Below are 19,540 nucleotides of genomic sequence, written 5' to 3'. Positions count from 1 at the left end.
CGAGTGTGTCAAAACGTAGAGTGGTTTGATTTGTTGGGAAGGCGTGAAATAAAAGTGCGCTTTATAAACATTGGAATTATTATTAACATGCTAATATAAATACATGTACAAGTAAGAATATGGCAAATTGGCTACAGCTGTATATGATGAAACAATGAGCACAACAGTTAGGAGTACTTTGGAATCGGTTAGATCGTGCCCCTTAAGCGAATTATACAATTAGAACTATCGAAAAATTGAGATAACAATAACACATCGATTATGAAAATATCTATGTACACCTTTCAAACCACACTTGAGCAAAATTGTGCTAGACCCTCGACTTCATGATTGTACCCACAACCGGCAACACTTTTGAACTTTGGCAGTCACAAATATCACAATTATAAAATAAAAAAGTTGCTCCCTGTCATACAATCACAAAGTTTGTTTGATCGTCAACTCTTCACAGGAATGAGAAAATAAACGACGATGAGATAAAATGCTGAGTCAGTCTGTGCAGTTCTCCATCAGGGGGCGAGTCAGTCTACTGAGCGGTTTCCCTATCATTACCAATTAAACAAAACCAATCAGTGAATGAAATACGTACCCAGCACCGGGGTAATAATACGGGGGCGGTCTCTCGTACTCGGTGGGCGCCCTCTGGTACTGCGGGGGCCCCCCGGCCGGAAAGTCCTCCCATTGCCTATAAAACAAACACATGTAGGGACACACACAAGGAATAAAACACGAGTGTAGGAAAATAACTTTAATTACAAACGAGTGGAAACGACAAAAATATCGCTCTTTGGCCTATAAAACAAAAATGAAAGAAAAAAAAAACAAAAAAGCGCTCAACACTTACTTGGGTGCCATGTCGGCATATCTGGCGTCTTGGTTCGACCCGGCTGCGTATTCACGTGCCACCATGTCGCCGCCAGCTGACGGAATCGGCCGGTCTTCGTAACGCTTGTGCTTCTTGTTCTTCTTCTTCGCCTTCCCATTCCTGCTACAATTCAACAACAAATTATACAAACGACCAGACCCAGCAAAATATACGTTGTCAATAAGTATACATGATGGTGACAAGTGACTTAACTGCTGTGACGACAGTGACTGATGACTGATGATGAGACAAAAAGCGGAACAAAACACACCCTCTACTTACCTATTCAACGGTATGTTGTCCCGATCGACATACGCATCATACAAATATTCGCTGGAATGACAACAAAAAGCAAATTAACAACACAGATGCCTCTCGTGCCGACTAAACTAAATAAGTGAAACTTACGCTTCGACCAGATCGCGCGAATACGGACTGTGTTTCTGGTACAGCGTGGCCAACTTAACCGAAACTATGATTGTGGGAATGAACAGAAGGAGCGACCAGAAGAGACCAAACCAGTAACCGTTCTGGGGAAAATCAACATTAAATTATTTCGAGGATAATTATGCCCGGTTTCAGAAACAATATTAAAAAAATTTTTGGAGCACGACGAAGGAGTGCCTCAATAGAACGTCTTATAAAACTTGAAAAATTACGTTTTACATTGAAATCTGAGTGCAATTATTATTACTGTTTGTAAGAATTTTGAGAATGTTGACGTCTCTGTGTGGGACTAAGTAATAAACAGCTTATCTTTTTCTTTTTTCACATTTCACACTTCACATCGTTGGAAAGCCTCATTTTTAGGCTTTAGTTATTATATTATACTTCATCTTGTCTCACAAAAACTGTTGTTTTGAAAAATCCATCTCGAAAACTAGCAAGCGTAAGACCGTTTTTGATGAGTTTTGAGTTACAAAGGTCAAAATTGGTTGATATTTTGAAAATCTTTATATTAAAAGGACACGGTTTTTACGCTAAAGATAACATAAATTGTACAACATAGAACAGTGTTATATTTTGTTTAAAAAAATAAATAAACAAAAGTTACTTTGAAACCTGAATTTTTTTTTAATTAAAAGCTCTTTAATTTTTAACCCGTTAAAATTTTGTCCATCCAATGCTACCACTGCCTTTTTTCCTCTTATTTATTTTTTTTTAATTAAAAACCTTACTTCCACATAAGTTACAATCTGAGTGCTCGTGAAAAAAAAATGTAAGGTTTATTTTCTCGAATTTCTAAATTTGGAAATAGATTATTTCTAATGTAAATAAGTATACGTACCTCAAGCTAGCTATGTAGCGAAGGGGACACTGGAAGTAGCAAAGCTTAAAAGTTTTATTTTTCTTTTATTTTTTTTTAATTGTTTAAAAAATCCAAGAGCAAGAACGAACCACTATTTGAACGTTTTGTTTCATAAAAACCACCTTTTTAAAAATATTGTTTTCAGATTTATAGAAAACACTCAATTTTTTGTTACTTTATATTTAATATTAATTTGTAGACTTTAGAGAAAAAACTTATCTTATCTCATTATTGCACTGAATAAATGTCCATAAATTAAAATAAACCAATCATTTGAAAAGGAAGATTTCATAGCATATACGTTTTTATATTTTTCTCAAAAAAATGTTTCGGAAACCAGGCAAAACAACATTTTTTTAGACGATAAAATCTCGTTACATGACGGAATAGTTATATTTTTCCTGCAGTTTACATACCCAAGGTGTTAGGATTTTGTCACAGGTTGATGTTAACGTTGCATTGATCACTATACTCAAGGGCCCACATTGACCCACCTCTAGCTCGGTTTTAGTGACCACTCGGTCGATGTAAGTTTGGACAAGATTGACAATTCCAGTGGTGAATTCGATGACAGTCTACAATTGTATTAAAAAAAAAAAAATAATAAAAATTACCGAAAAAGTACCGTATTTAGGAAATCAGTTCCATTGATTTTTAAAATGTTCTCAGCCTGTTCCAGTTCATTTAACAACGCTTGCATGGCGTCACTAAACGAGCTGTGATTCAACCTGAGATCTCTTTCTATATCCTTGGCCAAATCGATCACAGCCGAGGCATTTTTGATCATCGGCTCCACAATTTTATCCTCGTACATTTCAATGTTCATTTTGCTGACTTGCAAGTCTTCAATCAGTTGATCAACGTTCTCGTACTTTTGTAATTCTTGTATCAAACCCCCCACTTCGTTAGCCAGATCGGTCAAATTAACCGTGGTAAAGTTCGTGCTCAACTACAAGCAAAATCAAGGAAAAACCCCACAAAAGTGCCAATTACCAACCAAATCTTTGAACTCGTCAAAATTAATTTCGGCAAAGCCGGAGACTGCAAACGACTCCAACAGCTCCTTGTCTTTCTCGCCCAAAAGCGTAAAATCGTCCAGAATATCCAGCGACCCAATGTCCAGCTCTGCCAAAGTCTGGTTAATCCCATACGAGTTCAAGTAGTTTTTCACTTCGGCCAGGTTGAATTTATCGGCCAGATTGGCCACCTCGTAGATGCTCCTGTTGCGATAGCACTTCCCCAAGGCCTCACTGGCGGTTATGTGAATGCCGTAGTTGGAGAAATCCAATCTGTCGACCAAATCGAACACTTGCGAGTTGGCGGGATCGCGCATCGGGTCACAAACCACCCGCTGGGTCACGACCCCGACCATGAACAACGCCAGGACGACAACGGCGACCACAAACCCCGTCAGAAACATGAACAACACAGCGCTAAAAACCGCATCACATTTTTTCTATGGTTAATCTATAGCCCAGTCAAATTAGACAAATCGGTGGAAAAAATTCCTAGAGTTGGATTTTTTTCTATAAAGCTTCCTTTACACTTGGGTAGACATACAGGGTGGTCCAGCCCAGCTCCCGTCTTCTGTAGCGCGGTTATTATTAAAGTTTTCATTTCATTTTCATTTCAGGAAAATATTTCTGATTATAAAGAGTGTCTCAAAAAAGGTATGACGTCATAATCAGTTTTTTGAATGGCATGCTATTATTTTTTCGTGCTCATTATGATACCTTTTTAGCTTCTTGCATGTCCCTAATTTTTTTTTTCAAATCGGTTCAGGGATTACTGTTAAAAAAATAAAAACCAAAAAAATCGGTTTTACGCCTTTAGTTTCAAAAATCACAAAAAATTGAAACAGTGCTTTTTTGAAGACGTTATTACGTTAAACAACGTTTAACAGAATTATTAAGAAAGTTTGATTGATTTGAATTACTACAGGGTGTTGACAATTTATTTCCAAACTTTTTAAATTTTAGAGCCTTTTATTTTGCTTATTTCAAATGGCAACCCCTGTGTATTTTTAGATGATTCGATGCAGAATTAAAAAGCGAACATTTTTTCTTATTACAACCCTAACGTAAATTTTAAAACATTCGAGTTATTTACAAAAAACTTGTTTTTGTCTGCTATTTCATTTACAAATTTAATCAATAAAAGTCGAAGATGGCTCCAACCCTGTTTATTTTTACATCATTCGATGCGGAATTAAAAAAGCAACATTTTTTGTTATTACAACATTATTGCAAATCCTAACACTTTCGGAGTTATTTCCCAAACACTTTAACAATGTTCGACTTCAATTATTAGTCATTTGTCATTGACAGATTGATAATTCCGAATGTGTTAGGATTTACAACAGACTTCCGGTAACAAAGAAAAAGTTTTTTAATTCTGCATCGATTGATATAAAAAGGAACGGTATTAAAGTCATCTCCGATATTAAAATACTTGACAAAACAAGTTTTCATCAAATAACTCCGAATCTATTAGGATTTACGTTAGTGTTCTAATATAAAAAGTTGTTCGTTTTTCAATTCTGCATCGAATGACATAAAAATAAATAAGAGTTACCATTTAAAATAAGTAAAATAAAAAGCTCTAAACTCTTAAAAGTTTGGAAATAAATTATAAACACCCTGTAGTATTCAAATCAATCGAACTTAACTAATAAATACTGTTCGACCTTGTTCAAGACCTACCTAGTAATAATGTCATCAAAAAACCACTGCTTCTATTTTTTAGTAGTTTTTAAAACCAAAGGTGTAAAACAGATTTTTTCTAGTTTTTATTTTTTTTAACAGTAATCCCTGAACCGATTTGAACAAGTTTTTAGGAACATGCAAGAAGCTAAAAAGCTATCGTAATGAGCACAAAAAAATAATAGCATGCCATTAAAAAAATATATTATTATTTTAAATTTTAGAGCCTTTTATTTTGCTTATTTCAAATGGCAACCCCTGTTTATTTTTACATCATTCGATGCGGAATTAAAAAAGCAACATTTTTTGTTATTACAACCTTATTGCAAATCCTAACACTTTCGGAGTTATTTCCCAAACACTTTAACAATGTTCGACTTCAATTATTAGTCATTTGTCACTGACAGATTGAGTTTTTAGCAAATAATTCCGATTGTGTTAGGATTTACAACAGGCTTCCGGTAACAAAAAAAAAGTTTTTTAATTCTGCATCGATTGACATAAAAAGGAACGGTGTTAAAGTCATCTCCGATATTAAAATACTGGTCAAAACAAGTTTTTATCAAATAACTCCAAATCTATTAGGATTTACGTTAGTGTTCTAATATAAAAAGTTGTTCATTTTTCAATTCTGCATCGAATGATATAAAAATAAATAAGAGTTACCATTTAAAATAAGTAAAATAAAAAGCTCTAAACTTTTAAAAGTTTGGAAATAAATTATAAACACCCTGTAGTAATTCAAATCAATCGAACTTAACTAATAAGTCTGTTAGACCTTGTTCAACACGCACCTAGTAATAATGTCATCAAAAAACCACTGTTTCTATTTTTTAGTAGTTTTTAAAACCAAAGGTGTAAAACAGATTTTTTCTAGTTTTTATTTTTTTTAACAGTAATCCCTGAACCGATTTGAACAAGTTTTTAGGAACATGCAAGAAGCTAAAACGCTATCACAATGAGCACAAAAAATAATAGCATGTCATTAAAAAATATATTATTATGGGGTCATACTTTTTTGGGACACGCTGTATAGTCAAAAATGTTTTCCCGAAATGTGTCCTAGAGTATAAATAACATCTACAAGGAGACGCTTTGCACACACTATTTCCATATAAATAGTTATAATATACTAATGTTTAATTATGCAGTGTCATCTAGACACCAAAATTCAAAAGGTAGTAGCTCGCTTATGGTTAGCTCTACAACAATAGTGCTAGGACCATTTTGTAGGAAATTTTATCAGCTTTAATTTTGGTAAGAAGATAAAAATTGCTAAGAGTAACCGTTTCCGAGATATAAGCAAAAAACTAAAAAAGACAGCTTTTTTCCACCGATCGCCCTATTTTTGTCTAATTTGACTGGGCTACTGATTAGCTTACCAGATCAGAAATTGGCTTCCGGCCCCTTTGTTGCAACAGTCGTCCCCGTAGCCTTCGGGCCGTTTGCCGCAGATCCCGCAAACCAGGCCCAGAGTGATGAAGATCGTGATCAGAAGCAGCAAGCAACTGATCGCCAAAGCGGCATAGTATCGGTAAAAACTGTACTGTTTTATGTAGCGTTCGGATGTGTCGAGGACCGGTTTAGTGTTGGTGTCGATTTTTGTCTTGAGTTCGGTGATGACCTGGGTGACGTTGTCGGCGCCGTGGCGAATTTGGTCGCCGGCTTCTTGGATTTTTTCGTGGGCTTTGTCTAAGGTCGCGTTGACTTTATCGCCGATTTTGACTTTGATGTCTTCGAGGGCGTTCTTGCCTTTGGTGACGGCGTCGATGAGGGTTTGGTTTTTGGTGATTTCGTCCAGTTTGGCGATTTTGTCCGTTATGTCGGGGAGCTAAGCGAAAAGTAATCAGCGGAACACTAACAAAAATGTAAGGCAGTTTTGCTCCGCTAAATCGGACCGATTCTGGCGGTTTTTGAATTTTTTTTCTAGGTCTTATAGCTTGCGAGAAAGGCGCATTTCAAGGTTTAGATGCCGATTAAATATTTTTTTAAAGAAATATTACGAAAAAAATTCGGCTATTTAAACGCGGATTCGACAAATTTTCAATTTGCATTCTAAATCTTTTAACGGCCGATTACGGCGGTTTTATTAGAAGTCGTAATTAGTGCCTTAAACAAAATATACAAAGTTCAGCTTTGAACCGTTCGATAAAAAATTAAAAGCGTATTTTGGTGTTTTTTTTTAAATTTTTATTGTCTCATAGTTTCCGAGAAAAAGACATTTAAGGTTTCACTTTTTAGACGTCGATTACAACGGAATTGTTAGAAATCCAACATTATCGTAATCAGTCTCTTAAATAAAACTTAATTTAACAGCGGATTCGGTAGATTTTTCAATTTCGATACTAAACCTTTCAAAAACCGATTACAGCGGATCTGATAAAAGTCTTGCACCTTAAATAAAATTTACAAATTTCGGTTTTTGACCGATAGTCAAAAAAATTGAAAATTTTAAATCTCGTGAAAAGTTGATATAATACAGAAAATGAACCGCTGAATTCAATGGGACAAACCGCATTGCTCTACGACTTTTATTTTTCGAGTTATGAATTTTTTTAATGAATAAAATTTTTCACTATGACAAATGGCTACCCTAAATTTAGGCAAAAAATTTTAAATTTTTAATTCTTGTGAAAAATTGATATAATATGTAAAATGAGCCGTAGAATTCAATCGAACAAACCGCAATGCTCTACGACTTTTAGTTTTTTTTTATGAATTTTTTTAGTGATAAACTTTGATCGCCTCTGTAGCCGGAACCGTCGCCCGGAGCGGCTCCGGGTTTGGTCGAAAAAATAGATAAAATTAAGCGCTATCAGATGGTTTTTTGTTCGTTACTCTAAGTCTTACAGTTTCCGAGAAAAACGCAAAAAAAGGTTTCCGTTTTCACTTTTTTTCAATTTTCAAACGCCAATTACGGCGAAACTATTAAAGATATCGAGAAACGGAAAAATGGAGGATAACCGGAATAAAAAACTCTACAAAATGGCATAGGACTTAAGGCGATATCTCGCAAAAAAATTTTCAATTTTCAAACGCCGATTACGGCCAAACTAAAAGAGCTAGAAGAAAACGGTTTGTTCGATCGTAAAGAGCACATCAAAATCTATAAGATAGAATAGGTTTCATTTGATTTTGAGACACTTTAAAAGTTGACCGATTTTAAGGGGGGGGGGTGTTAACTTTTTTTTATTTTCTCATTTACGGCTAAACTATTCTAAAAAGGGGAACTGTTTTGATCCATACCTATGCAAAATGATCCGGGGAATCGACTGGCATCGAGAAAATTGCCAAATTCCCAATAGTTTTTTAGTTATGAATTTTTTAAAATTTTACCAATTTTTGCATTTATCAGCAATTTGCTCGAAAACTATTAGTCGGAGAACAATAATCTTTTTTGAAAAAAATAGATAATTGAAAGAGCTTTCCAACGATAATACACTTTATGGGGTTATCTCTAATAGTTCCGGAGCTATTGCTCGAGAAATGTTCCGGGTACCCAAAACCGACAAAAACAGCGACGAAAATTGAAAAAATCAAACATCAAAAAATCGAACATGAACATTTGGACTTTTTGTAGACTTTTAACAACTTTTGTGGGTTGCTAAGACATGTAGAAGTCCATAAAAATTTGCTGGAGTTAGTTTAAAAAAATTTTTTTCACCTCTTTGAAGGTACAAGTGTATCAGGAAATTTGAGCAAAAAAATTGAAAATTTTAAATTGCGTGAAAAATTGGTATAATAAAGAAATCAAGCCGCTGAATCCAACAGAACAAACCGCAATGCTCTCTAGTTTTTTTTTTATGATTTTTTTTAGTGAAAATTGAAAATTTTAAATCTCGCAAAAAGTTGGTAAAATACAAAGCGGATTCTGATGATTTTTTTTATTTTTATTCTGTGTCATAGTTTCCAAGAAAAACACATTTAAAGTTTCAGACGTTGATTACAGCGGAATTATTAGAAGTCCACCAGCGTTGTCGTAATCAGTCTCATAATATAAAATAAATCCATTTGATTTCGATAATAAACCTTCTTTCAAAGGCCGATTACGGCGGATTTATCAGAAATCTGACACCGCTGTAATCAGTGCCTTAAAATTTTTACAAATTCCGGCGTTTGAGCGTTCGATAGATAATTAAAACTCTTAATTCCACAATTAGCTTTTTTTCAAAAGCCGATTACAGCGGAACTACTTAAGCACCGCCAAAAAAAAAATAATTTGGCCAAAGCCAAACCTTACCTTAGGGAAGTACCTATCAATGTACTGCATGTAAATTGATTTTTTTTTAAATTAAGCGACCAATTGGATGATAATTAAGGCTAAACTTACACTGTTGAAGTGGATGTTAGTTTGCAATGAGCTAATATTTTGGTTGATTTCTTTACATTTGGCGATTCGGTCGCAGTCAGACGATCGTAAAATCTGCAACATATCTTTTTTGACTTTCCTAACAGCTGAAACGAGCAGATCAGTCATGAAAACAATTTTTTTGCAAGCGAAATACCGTCATTCAACTGTGAAGCATAGACACGTAACGAATTCGTCGAATACTTCAACGTTATAAATTTTTCCTCAATTGCAGGAAGTGCTTCAACAATATTTGCGACCTCAGTCATCGAAATCGCATTCGAATAATTCACCAATTCGCCATAAACGGCCGCCGTGCTGTCTAAACAACCACAAAAAATAACAAACCGAAAAACCAACAAACCCAACTCACTATCAATCATTTTGGTCAAGACAAACTCAAACTCTCCGTAATTTTTCTTCAGGAGAGTCTCGATCTGCTTTTTGGTTGTATCAAGATAAGTGTCGACATCGGTGACGCCTTTGCGCAGATTTTGCGACAAATTGCCAACCCCCTCCTCCATCTGCTGGTTGCTTACAAATGCACAAACGACGCCAAACCTGCAGTCAACACAAAAAACAATATTTTAATAAAAAAATAAGAGGTGACTTACAGGAGACAAGTCCCCAGGCCAATGAGCACCGTCGCGAGCACGAACTTCTTACAGAGGTCGTGTTTTTTGTCAAAGGGCTGCGACCTCGCCCCGCACTTGCCGCAGCACCTGCAGCAGCAGAAACACAAGCCACAAAACGGCATAAACACAATGAGCAGAGCCAAAATTATGACCATGACCAAAAGGCCCACGTATTTCTTCAAGAGACTTTTCCACTCCTTTTCAATGTCTCCGATCTGGATCCGGTTATTTTCGATTCGAATAAAACCTGCAAAAACACAATTTCATAATTTCGCACGCAGTTTCATTCACTGTGACGACCTTCGTGTCCGAAAGTGTGTGTAAAACATGGTCAAACTTCCTCAAATAGTCGGTTGCATAATGATTGAAACAACAGTTGTTGGAATAAATAAGCGCAATGGTGCGTTAAATGCTCGCTTGATCCGATTAATTGACAATAATAGAAAGATGCGGTTAAATGGGTTATGTAAACTTGGCAACCGATGGATTGCACTCGCTGGAAATGGGGAAATGCATCGTTAACCCCCCATTTATTTCTCCCATTGACAAAATATCTGATCGGTAACACATCTGAACGGAATTGCTTAACAAGTGCGCCTTTGATTAGATAAAATTTTAGTGTTTGATTAATGCACGAAAATAGAACATACAATGTTATAGATTTGTTCTAATAATTTCATTTTGTGTGGCTAGGAAATGAATCATCTCGCACTCTAATTATGCGATCAAGCCAATACTTACAACGAATACCGTTATAAAGCAGTACAATGTATAAAATGCATTATCATTATCGCAGGTACATATTTGCTCTGACTAATAAATGAGGCAAAAGTTAAAAGTGGATTAAACGACGTATAAGGCAAGTGTTATTTCGACATTTATGGATTTTTTTGATAAGATTGCCATTGTTATAACTTATGATCTTTATTGTTTTTTTTGCCCAAGTCACTACTAATTCAGACAAATACGTATTGTTTTTGCACAATTTATTTATTTCACGGATTTTGGCGAAACAAGCTCAAGACTTTAAAAAAAGTGGTAAATCTTGAACCAGAAACAAAACTACAAAAAAAAAACACAAACTAGGTCTGCATTACATAATTTATTTGGTCAAGAAATTAAAGAAATTTCGTTGAAAGATAATCTAATAAAAAATAGATAAATAAAAATGAATAGATTATAATACGAAATATAATATCAACATATTTTTTGTAATTATAATAAGTTATAAAAGTAAAAAATAAAGTTCTAATAAATAAATCACTAGTTAAAAGCTGATTGAAATAATATACTATAATTTTGAGCTACTTAAAAAACTTAGTTTTTATCTAAGTTATGGTTATGGTTGTGGGTGTCATTTTCATTTTGGGTGGCTGTACGTTATTTCAAGCAACTTAACTCATTTTTGACTTTCTTTTTTTGTAAATTAGAAAATGGATAATGAAAAAAATCAACAACTTGAAAGGGCAGAAAAATAATCGAAACAATGTATAATTTTTTTTATAAAAATAAAAGTAGCTCAATTTTATCATATGCGTTTTCTTATCACATTATGTTTGTTAGAAAACAAAGAATCGTCTTTCTTATCTTCGTTGTCATTTATTGTTGTAAAAACTTATAATAAATAAATCTCTCTAGTTGAAAGCTAATTGAAATAATCTTATAAGCTACTTAAAAAACTTATTTTTATTTTAAAAACGTGTTCAAAAATTTGAAAAACGCAGTTTTCGATTATTTTTTCAGACTTCTTTCAAAACTAGTTTATGATTTCTGATGATTTATGACAGCGGTTATGGTTGTGGGGGTCATTTTTATTTTGGGTGACTGTACGTTATTTCAAGCAACTTAACTCATCCTTGGCTTTCCTTTTTTGTAAATTAGAGAATGGATAACAAAAAAAAATCAACAACTTGAAAGGGCAGAAAAATAATCAAAACAATGTATAATTTTTTTATAAAAATAAAGGTAGCTCAATTTTATCATAAGCGTTTTCTTATCACATTATGTTTGTTAGAAAACAAAGAATCGTCTTTCTTATCCTCGTTGTCATTTATTGTTGTAAAAACTTTTAATAAATAAATCTCTCTAGTTAAAAGCTAATTGAAATAATCTTATAAGCTACTTAAAAAACTTATTTTTTATTTTAAAAACGTGTTCAAAAATTTAAAAAACGCAGTTTTTTTTTCGATTATTTTTTCAGACTTCTCTCATAACAAGTTTACGATTTCTAATGATTTATGACAGCGGTTATGGTTGTGGGAGTCATTTTCATTTTGGATGACTTAAAAAACTTAGTTTTTTTCTCAAAAACGTGTTTAAAAATCTGAAAAACGCATTTTTCGATTATTTTTTCAGACTTCGCTCATAACTAGTATATGATGTCTGATGATTTATTTTTATATATTACGGGTTATGGCTGTAGGTGTCATTTTTATTTTGGGTGACTGTACATTATTTCCGCCAACTTAACTCATTCTTGGCTTTCATTTTTTGTAAATTAGAGAATGGATAATAAAAAAAAATTCAACAACAAAATAATGTACGATTTAAAAAAAATAAAAGTAACATTTTTTAACACACAATGTTTATTAGAAAACAAAGAATCTTGTTGAGCTTCTTTCTCATCTTCAATATAATTTTTTTGCTCTTTTTTATTGTAGAAGTCTTCTAGAATTTCCCAATGAGTTAAAAACGACAGGTAACGAATTAACAATTATTTATTGAAACTTGCATAAGAAACTTACTTTACCGCTCTCAAAGTCGTTTATTATCATTTTTTGTTATTTTATAAAAAAGAAGAATTATCTTTTCTTGGACAATACGAATACTCACACTTTGCTTAAACAATAAAATAAAAGTTATTAATATTTTTAGGTATTTTTCCAACTTTGGTGCTCTTTTGTAGAAAGCATAATAATTATGAAGCGATTAAAAATTGTCTTTATCAAAGTTTAAGCATTCGCGAGCCTTCCTCAACACGTGCACCAATCAAACCCGCAATAAGCCAACTTCCTGAATAATAAATCAGTTGCAACACTCGATGAAGAAAACAATGTAGGTTACGTCTGAACCAAGCAAAATTACACACGACGGTCAGTAGGTCGTAGAATGTCTTCAATAAGCAAAAAAACGCGCACATTCCCGTTAAAATACCTCACCTTCCGGATAAATCTCCTTTGAAAAAATCAGCTCCATGAAGGCATTGGTGAAATTATACAGCCCTTCCATTCCTCGAGGATTGAAACTTGCATCACTGACATAAGTGGCATTATCCGTCAAATCGGTGTAATTCGGCGTTTGGTGAATGACTTGCGACAAGGCTTTGTCCAAATTCTCGCTAATTTTATTGATACGAGTGGCGAAACTCCCCGAGGAGACGTCCACGGCGATGACGACGACGCAGACGGTCACCAGGAGGTTCACCAGGTTGATTTTTTGGCGGTCGGTGATGAGCACCATGGTGTAAAACGATATGATCTAAGGCTGGAACAATGCCGTTATCGGATTCCCTCCATAATCCGCTTCGATTAGATAAAAGTCTTTGTTTTTGTTCGGTCGGACAGGATCTGCAACAAATGCAACAAGAATTGTTGCTGCAACAGATGGCGATGGGAAACGTCTAATAACGAGAGTTTTAATTAACTCGTATTATTAAACGAGTTTTTCTAAGGAAAAAACAAGCGCTGGAATAAAGTTCCAGTCGTTTTAGCAATGACTTATTATTTTCAATTGGCGACTGAAACCGGAAGCCAGTGGCGTTCCCAGACAAATATTTAATGCATTTTGAGGGAATTACGCAAGTGTTACAGAAATTATGCAAATTTAATTAACATTCGCTCAATTCATTCCAAATTTTATTGAGATAAATAAACCTCGATCAAATTTGGTGATTTTTCGGGCAGTTCTAGTAAATAATGTTGATTCTTTGGGTTTGGTTTTTGAGTAAAATTTTTCTTAGTTAAAAAAAGGCAAAAACTATATCATTGGTCCAAGAAAAGCAGAAGTAGCTAACATTACATCTGACCAGAATAAAGAATTTTACAAAAAAACCTTCCTATCTTATAAACTTGTTTAAAAATTCGAAAAACGCAATTTTCGATTATTATTATTTTTTTTAATTAGTGGAGATAATTGTTTTATCCTCAATTATTTCAAAGAATGATAAACGAAATATGACTCATCTCGAAACTAGTTTACGATTTCTGATGATTTATGACAGTGGGCGTCATTTTCATTTTGGGTGACTGTACGTTATTTCAAACAACTTAACGCATTCTTGACTCTTCTTTTTTGTAAATTAGGGAATGGATAACAAAAAAATCAACAACTTGAAAGGGCAGTAAAATAATCAAAACAATGTATAATTTTTTCACACAAATAAAAGATGCTCAATTTTATCATATGCGTTTTCTTATCACATTATGTTTGTTAGAAAACAAAGAATCGTCTTTCTTATCTTCGTTGTCATTTATTGTTGTAAAAACTTATAATAAATAAATCTCTCTAGTTAAAAGCTAATTGAAATAATCTTATAAGCCACTTAAAAAACTTATTTTTTATTTTAAAAACGTGTTCAAAAATTTGAAAAACGCAGTTTTCGACTATTTTTTCAGACTTCTCTCATAACAAGTTTACGATTTCTAATGATTTATGACAGCGGTTATGGTTGTGGGAGTCATTTTTATTTTGGGTGACTGTACATTATTTCAAGCAACTTAACTCATTCTTGGCTTTCCTTTTTTGTAAATTAGAGAATGGATAACAAAAAAAATCAACAACTTGAAAGGGCAGTAAAATAATCAAAACAATGTATAATTTTTTTATATACAAATAAAAGAAGCTCAATTTTATTAAATGCGTTTTTTTAACACACAATGTTTGTTAGAAAACAAAAAATCGTCTTTCTTATCTTCGTTGTCATTTATTGTTGTAAAAACTTATACTTAATAAATCTCTAGTTAACAGCTGATTGAAATAATCTTATAAGCTACTTAAAAAAACTTAGCTTTTATCTCAAAAACGTGTTCAAAAATTTGGAAAATGCAATTTTTGATTATTTTCTCAGACTTCTATCATAACAAATTTACGATTTCTGATGATTTATGACAGCGGCTGTAGTTGTGGGCGTCATTTTCATTTTGGGTGACTGTACGTAATTTCAAACAAATTAACGCATTCTTGACTTTTCTTTTTTGTAAATTAGGGAATGGATAACAAAAAAATCATCAACTTGAAAGGGCAGTAAAATAATCAAAACAATGTATAATTTTTTTTATACAAATAAAAGAAGCTCAATTTTATTAAATGCGTTTTTTTAACACACAATGTTTGTTAGAAAACAAAAAATCGTCTTTCTTATCTTCGTTGTCATTTATTCTTGTTAAAACTTATACTTAATAAATCTCTAGTTAACAGCTGATTGAAATAATCTTATAAGCTACTTAAAAAACTTAGTTTTTATCTCAAAAACGTGTTCACAAATTTGGAAAATGCAATTTTTGATTATTTTCTCAGACTTCTCTCATAACAAATTTACGATTTCTGATGATTTATGACAGCGGCTGTAGTTGTGGGCGTCATTTTCATTTTGGGTGACTGTACGTTGATTCAAGCAACTTAACTCGTTCTTGACTTTTCTTTTTTGTAAATTAGGGAATGGAAAAAAAATCAACAACTTGAAAGGGCAGAAAAATAATCACAACAATGTTTGTTAGCAAATAAATAATCTTCTTTCTTATCTCCGTTGTCTTTTTCACTGCAGATTTCTTCTAATGAATTAAAAACGCACAAGTAACGAATTTATAATTATTTATCAAACTTGCATAAAAATCTTACTTTTTATCACCGTCAACATTCTTTTAATTCGCTCCAAATTAAATACTTTTAATTTTATTTCTCATAAGATGACTCACACTTTGATTTTGAAATAAATAAATGGTCCTGGTTTAAGGCCCAGTGAAGTGGAAAATCGATGTTTTTCGTACAAGTCAGATAAATACAAAGGTTTATTCATGTAATAAGAGTGAACGACTTTATTCTAATAATAATAAACACAATCATTTTTTCGCTTCCTTGTTCGTGACTAAATCTAAACACAGTAAAAACACCAATTTTTCTTCCCCGATATTTAAGCTGAAACTTTCTCGCAACAATCACCTTGACCACCTTTCCTTTATCCACTAGAATCCAAAGAATTCTTTTCCGCAACTTCCTTAAAAGTCACATCAAATCCCCGCCACTGACTTTCCAGCAATTGGCCAAAGTCAAAGCAAAATAAAATTAATTAGAGGCATTTTCTATGGCAATTTCCTTCAGTTTCCGTCCTCAAGCACCGTATAAACACTCAATTACCCATCTACCGGAACGTAAACTTACTAAAGTCGCTGAAAATCAAAAAATTAACGGAGTCTCGTTTCCGGCAACAGTTGACGAACGACCGGAAACGGTGAACTTGTCTTTGTTGACGGGGGCAACGGTCTTTGAGTTTGGCTTAGTTTCGAAAAACGAACGCATATCACGAGCTGAGATAAGGAGGCTTATTGTCGCAGTTGCTAGCAAGCTAAGAGGCATCTTCCTGCTTGTACAGAATTGCTCAAAATAATACTTGGGACTTTATCTCGGTTTTGCCGAAGCTTATTGGATTAAAACGACAATAGTGAGTGACGAACATTGTTTATCAAGATTACTGCAAAAAATTATTGCAAGTTGTTGTCTGTTTTTTCCGAAAAATTGCCAATCCTTGAGTCGGTTATTTCCGGAAACTGAGATAAACATCGAATTCCTTTTCGTCACAATAGCTGTTAGAAAAACTCAGCACATTGCGTACAATTTTAACCACTGTTCAACCTTCGTACGAAAAGGCTATTAACCGGACACTGCTATTCCCATGAATCATTTTCTTGATGGTTTCGCGATAAGGACAATCACCAACACACGTTTCCTCTTTGCTTTGTATACCTTTTTTCAGACACAAATAATCGTAGCGTATTTATTTGCTTTAAAAGACAAGTGCACACATTAACTGGTGGGCAATTAGACAGACCTCCTTGGTTTACACGATGTTGAGCTCAATGACTCCAAACAAACATATTACGGCAAACGAGTGTCGATGTCACTTACCACAGACAGATGTCCAGTTAGATAAGAATTTGTAATTCAACCACAAAACACTGGAACGTGGAACGTCATTCCAAAGGCTCAGATTTCAGAAAAATACACAACCGTTGAGTGGACGTTAAAACTTAACAGTGTCGTTAAAATTCATAATAGGAGCAAGCAATTGACACGAATTAATAGGCCATATAAAAATTAATTACGAAAATTTCCTTCATTTTTTTGTGAATTATTTAATTCAGCCAATGGCCGGTTTATTGGGTTTATTGACGCTTTCTAAAAATACACCAACCCTTGCTCCCTTTTCTCCAATCACGCAAAAAATTCAGCGAAAATCGTTTTCTAGCTTTTAAAATTGAGGCCAGATAGCGGTTTTGTTTATCCAAATATTTTGTAATTAAGGCCAGAAAAATTAATAAGCCAGTTGGCTTTTTGTTTAATTAAAACTGGCCAAATCCAAGAGATTTATTCCACCGATGCAAATCGTCACAAAAATTTGTTCCAAATTTACATTTTTCGGCTTATTTTATTATTTGCTGGGTTTTTTAATAACTGGGTGGTTTGTTAAATAAAAACTTGCTTTATTTAGGAATTTTTTATTTGCGGAAAAACTCAAAAACGTGTGATATTTTTTAACATTGAAAAAATAAATGAAATACGGTAAAACCTCTCAACAAGGGACAACTGTCCGCTGTGGGAGGTGTCCACTTATGAGAAGATAGCAATTTTAAATAAATAATTTTAAGCATCATTCCGTAAACTGCCCACCAAACGTATTCAAATTTAAAACAGCAGCAAAAATATATTTTACAAAAAATGTTTTACTCGTACCCATATGTATTTCTTGTATGTTTTGTAACAAAGTTAAAATTATTAAAAAGGGAAACAAACAGATTTTTTACTTAAAATTTTCAGTTTTTATTTTATTGTTTTTTATGATAATTTTTTACATGACACATAATTTCAGCTATTTTTTTAAAAGGTTAAAAATATTCAGTTAGCTTCAGTTAACTGTGGCTCTGAGGAAAGTTCTCCCTTTATCACTTCAGTCTTTTTATCACGTTTTTCTAAAAAAAATTCACACTTAACGATATTTAATTCTGAACTTTTGGTATAGAATTTTTCATCCATTTCCACAACAAATGTTGTTTTTTTACACCACCATTCTTTCAGTTGTCCGTTTTAAGAGGGAAATTTATAATATTATGATAACTGGAGATTTTTTGCCTGTGTCCGCTATACAGAGAGGTTTTCTTACATTATTTTCCAATGCTTTTTCTACGTTCCTACAAAAATGTCCGTTGTGAAGAAGTGTCCGTTATTCGGAGATTTTACGATAAATTGTTTGCTTGCGTCGTTCTGGCATTTTTGTTTTTGTTGTTCCAAGGTATTTTTCTCACCTTTGACCACAATTACAACAAAAAACGAAAGTTAATTAAATGGTGCCCACCGTGCGAGATAATTACTACTTTCGTTCAACTCTTGGTTCTACTTGAAGCAGAAAAACGTTCCATAAATATTTATGGAGTAATCGACGAATTGATTAAATAAACGATGTTAGGAAGTGCGGATTTTTTTTTTTTATTTTTTGGCCCAAATTATCAGTTATTAAACTCCGGCATTAGCTGTCCTAAATATCCATGGCTATTTTTAGCGAAGTTGAATCACCGAAAACTAGCCCTATAGCATCATTGAAGCTCAAAGATCAAAGAGATTATAGCCAAACAGTTACGGATTACTTAGCATTATTATCCCATAATGCGGCTATTTATGGTTTCTTTTACAACCTTTCGAAATCAATAGCGAGTGAATGAGTTCCGTAATAGAAAATTAAAAGCAGTGGACGTAAAATGTCAGGAGTGTCTCAACCAGAATGACTCAATGAGACATGATACTCCTCCACGTAACTTCCAGATGCGAAAACCGTATTTTGAGTGCAGACAAAGAAACGGTGGGTGTACCACTCAAAACTACACTTTTACAGTTAACGCCAACGGAAAAATCGATTATTTTGTGATTAGCGTGCGGGGTGTCATTCAACTCGGAGCCCCTCGGGGCCGCCCCAGGATGCTGCGTTATTGCCAATGATTAAGCAGCAAAAATAATAATTTTTTTATTAAATCAAACGCCAATTAACCTCTAAAACGAGATGAAATAATCCGTCATTGTTTTGACAGGAGGACGAACCCCTGAGACATTTTGCCAAAATCAAGCTACCTTTGTTTTCAATCCTAATGACACTGAAATCACTAAAGAACCAGCTGGGGACACTTGGGGGCACCAAACACTCAAAAGGGGGCTAACGACACTCAAGTCTCATAGATAGTTTATTTATTTGTTCGGACGCCCGCAACAACACACTCTACGGCAGCCTCCCACGGACTCGCTCCTCACAATTTGATCGCGGACACAATGCTGCCAACGCGCACGCGCTTAAGGCACCAAAATGGAGCGTTCGCGCGAATTGACCCAGAAAACACGCAAAGCCCCCAGTTGAGGAGGCAAGGGGGCTACGAAAGCCCCGTCCGAATCATGAATTACACAAGTTTTATCACAATAAAGCAATTA

General features: G+C 33.9%; 1 protein-coding gene across 6 annotated transcripts; it reads right to left on the bottom strand.

The window, feature by feature from the left end:
• Positions 1-60: 60 nt before the first annotated feature.
• On the bottom strand, positions 61-19,411 carry promL (prominin-like). 6 transcript variants are annotated; one of them, XM_015982881.2, is made up of 16 exons: positions 19,190-19,411; positions 13,018-13,425; positions 9,839-10,106; positions 9,598-9,785; positions 9,382-9,546; positions 9,207-9,331; positions 9,117-9,140; positions 6,259-6,707; positions 3,172-3,607; positions 2,800-3,123; positions 2,591-2,749; positions 1,274-1,395; positions 1,148-1,198; positions 845-988; positions 590-685; positions 61-542 (listed from the first exon to the last, which is right to left on the bottom strand). In XM_015982881.2, exons 2-16 carry the CDS (start codon positions 13,316-13,318, stop codon positions 527-529), a joined length of 2,868 nt encoding a protein of 955 aa, XP_015838367.2. In that variant the 5' UTR covers positions 13,319-13,425; positions 19,190-19,411; the 3' UTR covers positions 61-526. The 6 variants fall into 6 exon arrangements, with proteins under 6 accessions (XP_015838367.2, XP_015838370.2, XP_015838371.2 ...); XM_015982884.2 differs by having other exon boundaries at positions 845-985; XM_015982885.2 differs by lacking the exon at positions 1,148-1,198.
• Between the last annotated feature and the right edge of the window lie 129 nt (positions 19,412-19,540).

The sequence above is a fragment of the Tribolium castaneum genome, chromosome 6 (genome assembly GCF_031307605.1).
Source record: "Tribolium castaneum strain GA2 chromosome 6, icTriCast1.1, whole genome shotgun sequence".
Lineage (NCBI taxonomy): Eukaryota > Metazoa > Arthropoda > Insecta > Coleoptera > Tenebrionidae > Tribolium > Tribolium castaneum.
This window is presented reverse-complemented; position numbering and strand designations above follow the sequence as displayed.

Excerpts from the sequence above, each read along its gene's own strand:
- promL (XM_015982881.2), bottom strand. The coding sequence starts at position 13,318 with ATGGTGCTCATCACCGACCGCCAAAAAATCAACCTGGTGAACCTCCTG. Across the intron at positions 10,107-13,017 it reads AAAGGAGATTTATCCGGAAG|GTTTTATTCGAATCGAAAAT; the intron begins GTGAGGTATTTT and ends GTGTTTTTGCAG. Across the intron at positions 989-1,147 it reads GACAACATACCGTTGAATAG|CAGGAATGGGAAGGCGAAGA; the intron begins GTAAGTAGAGGG and ends GTTGAATTGTAG.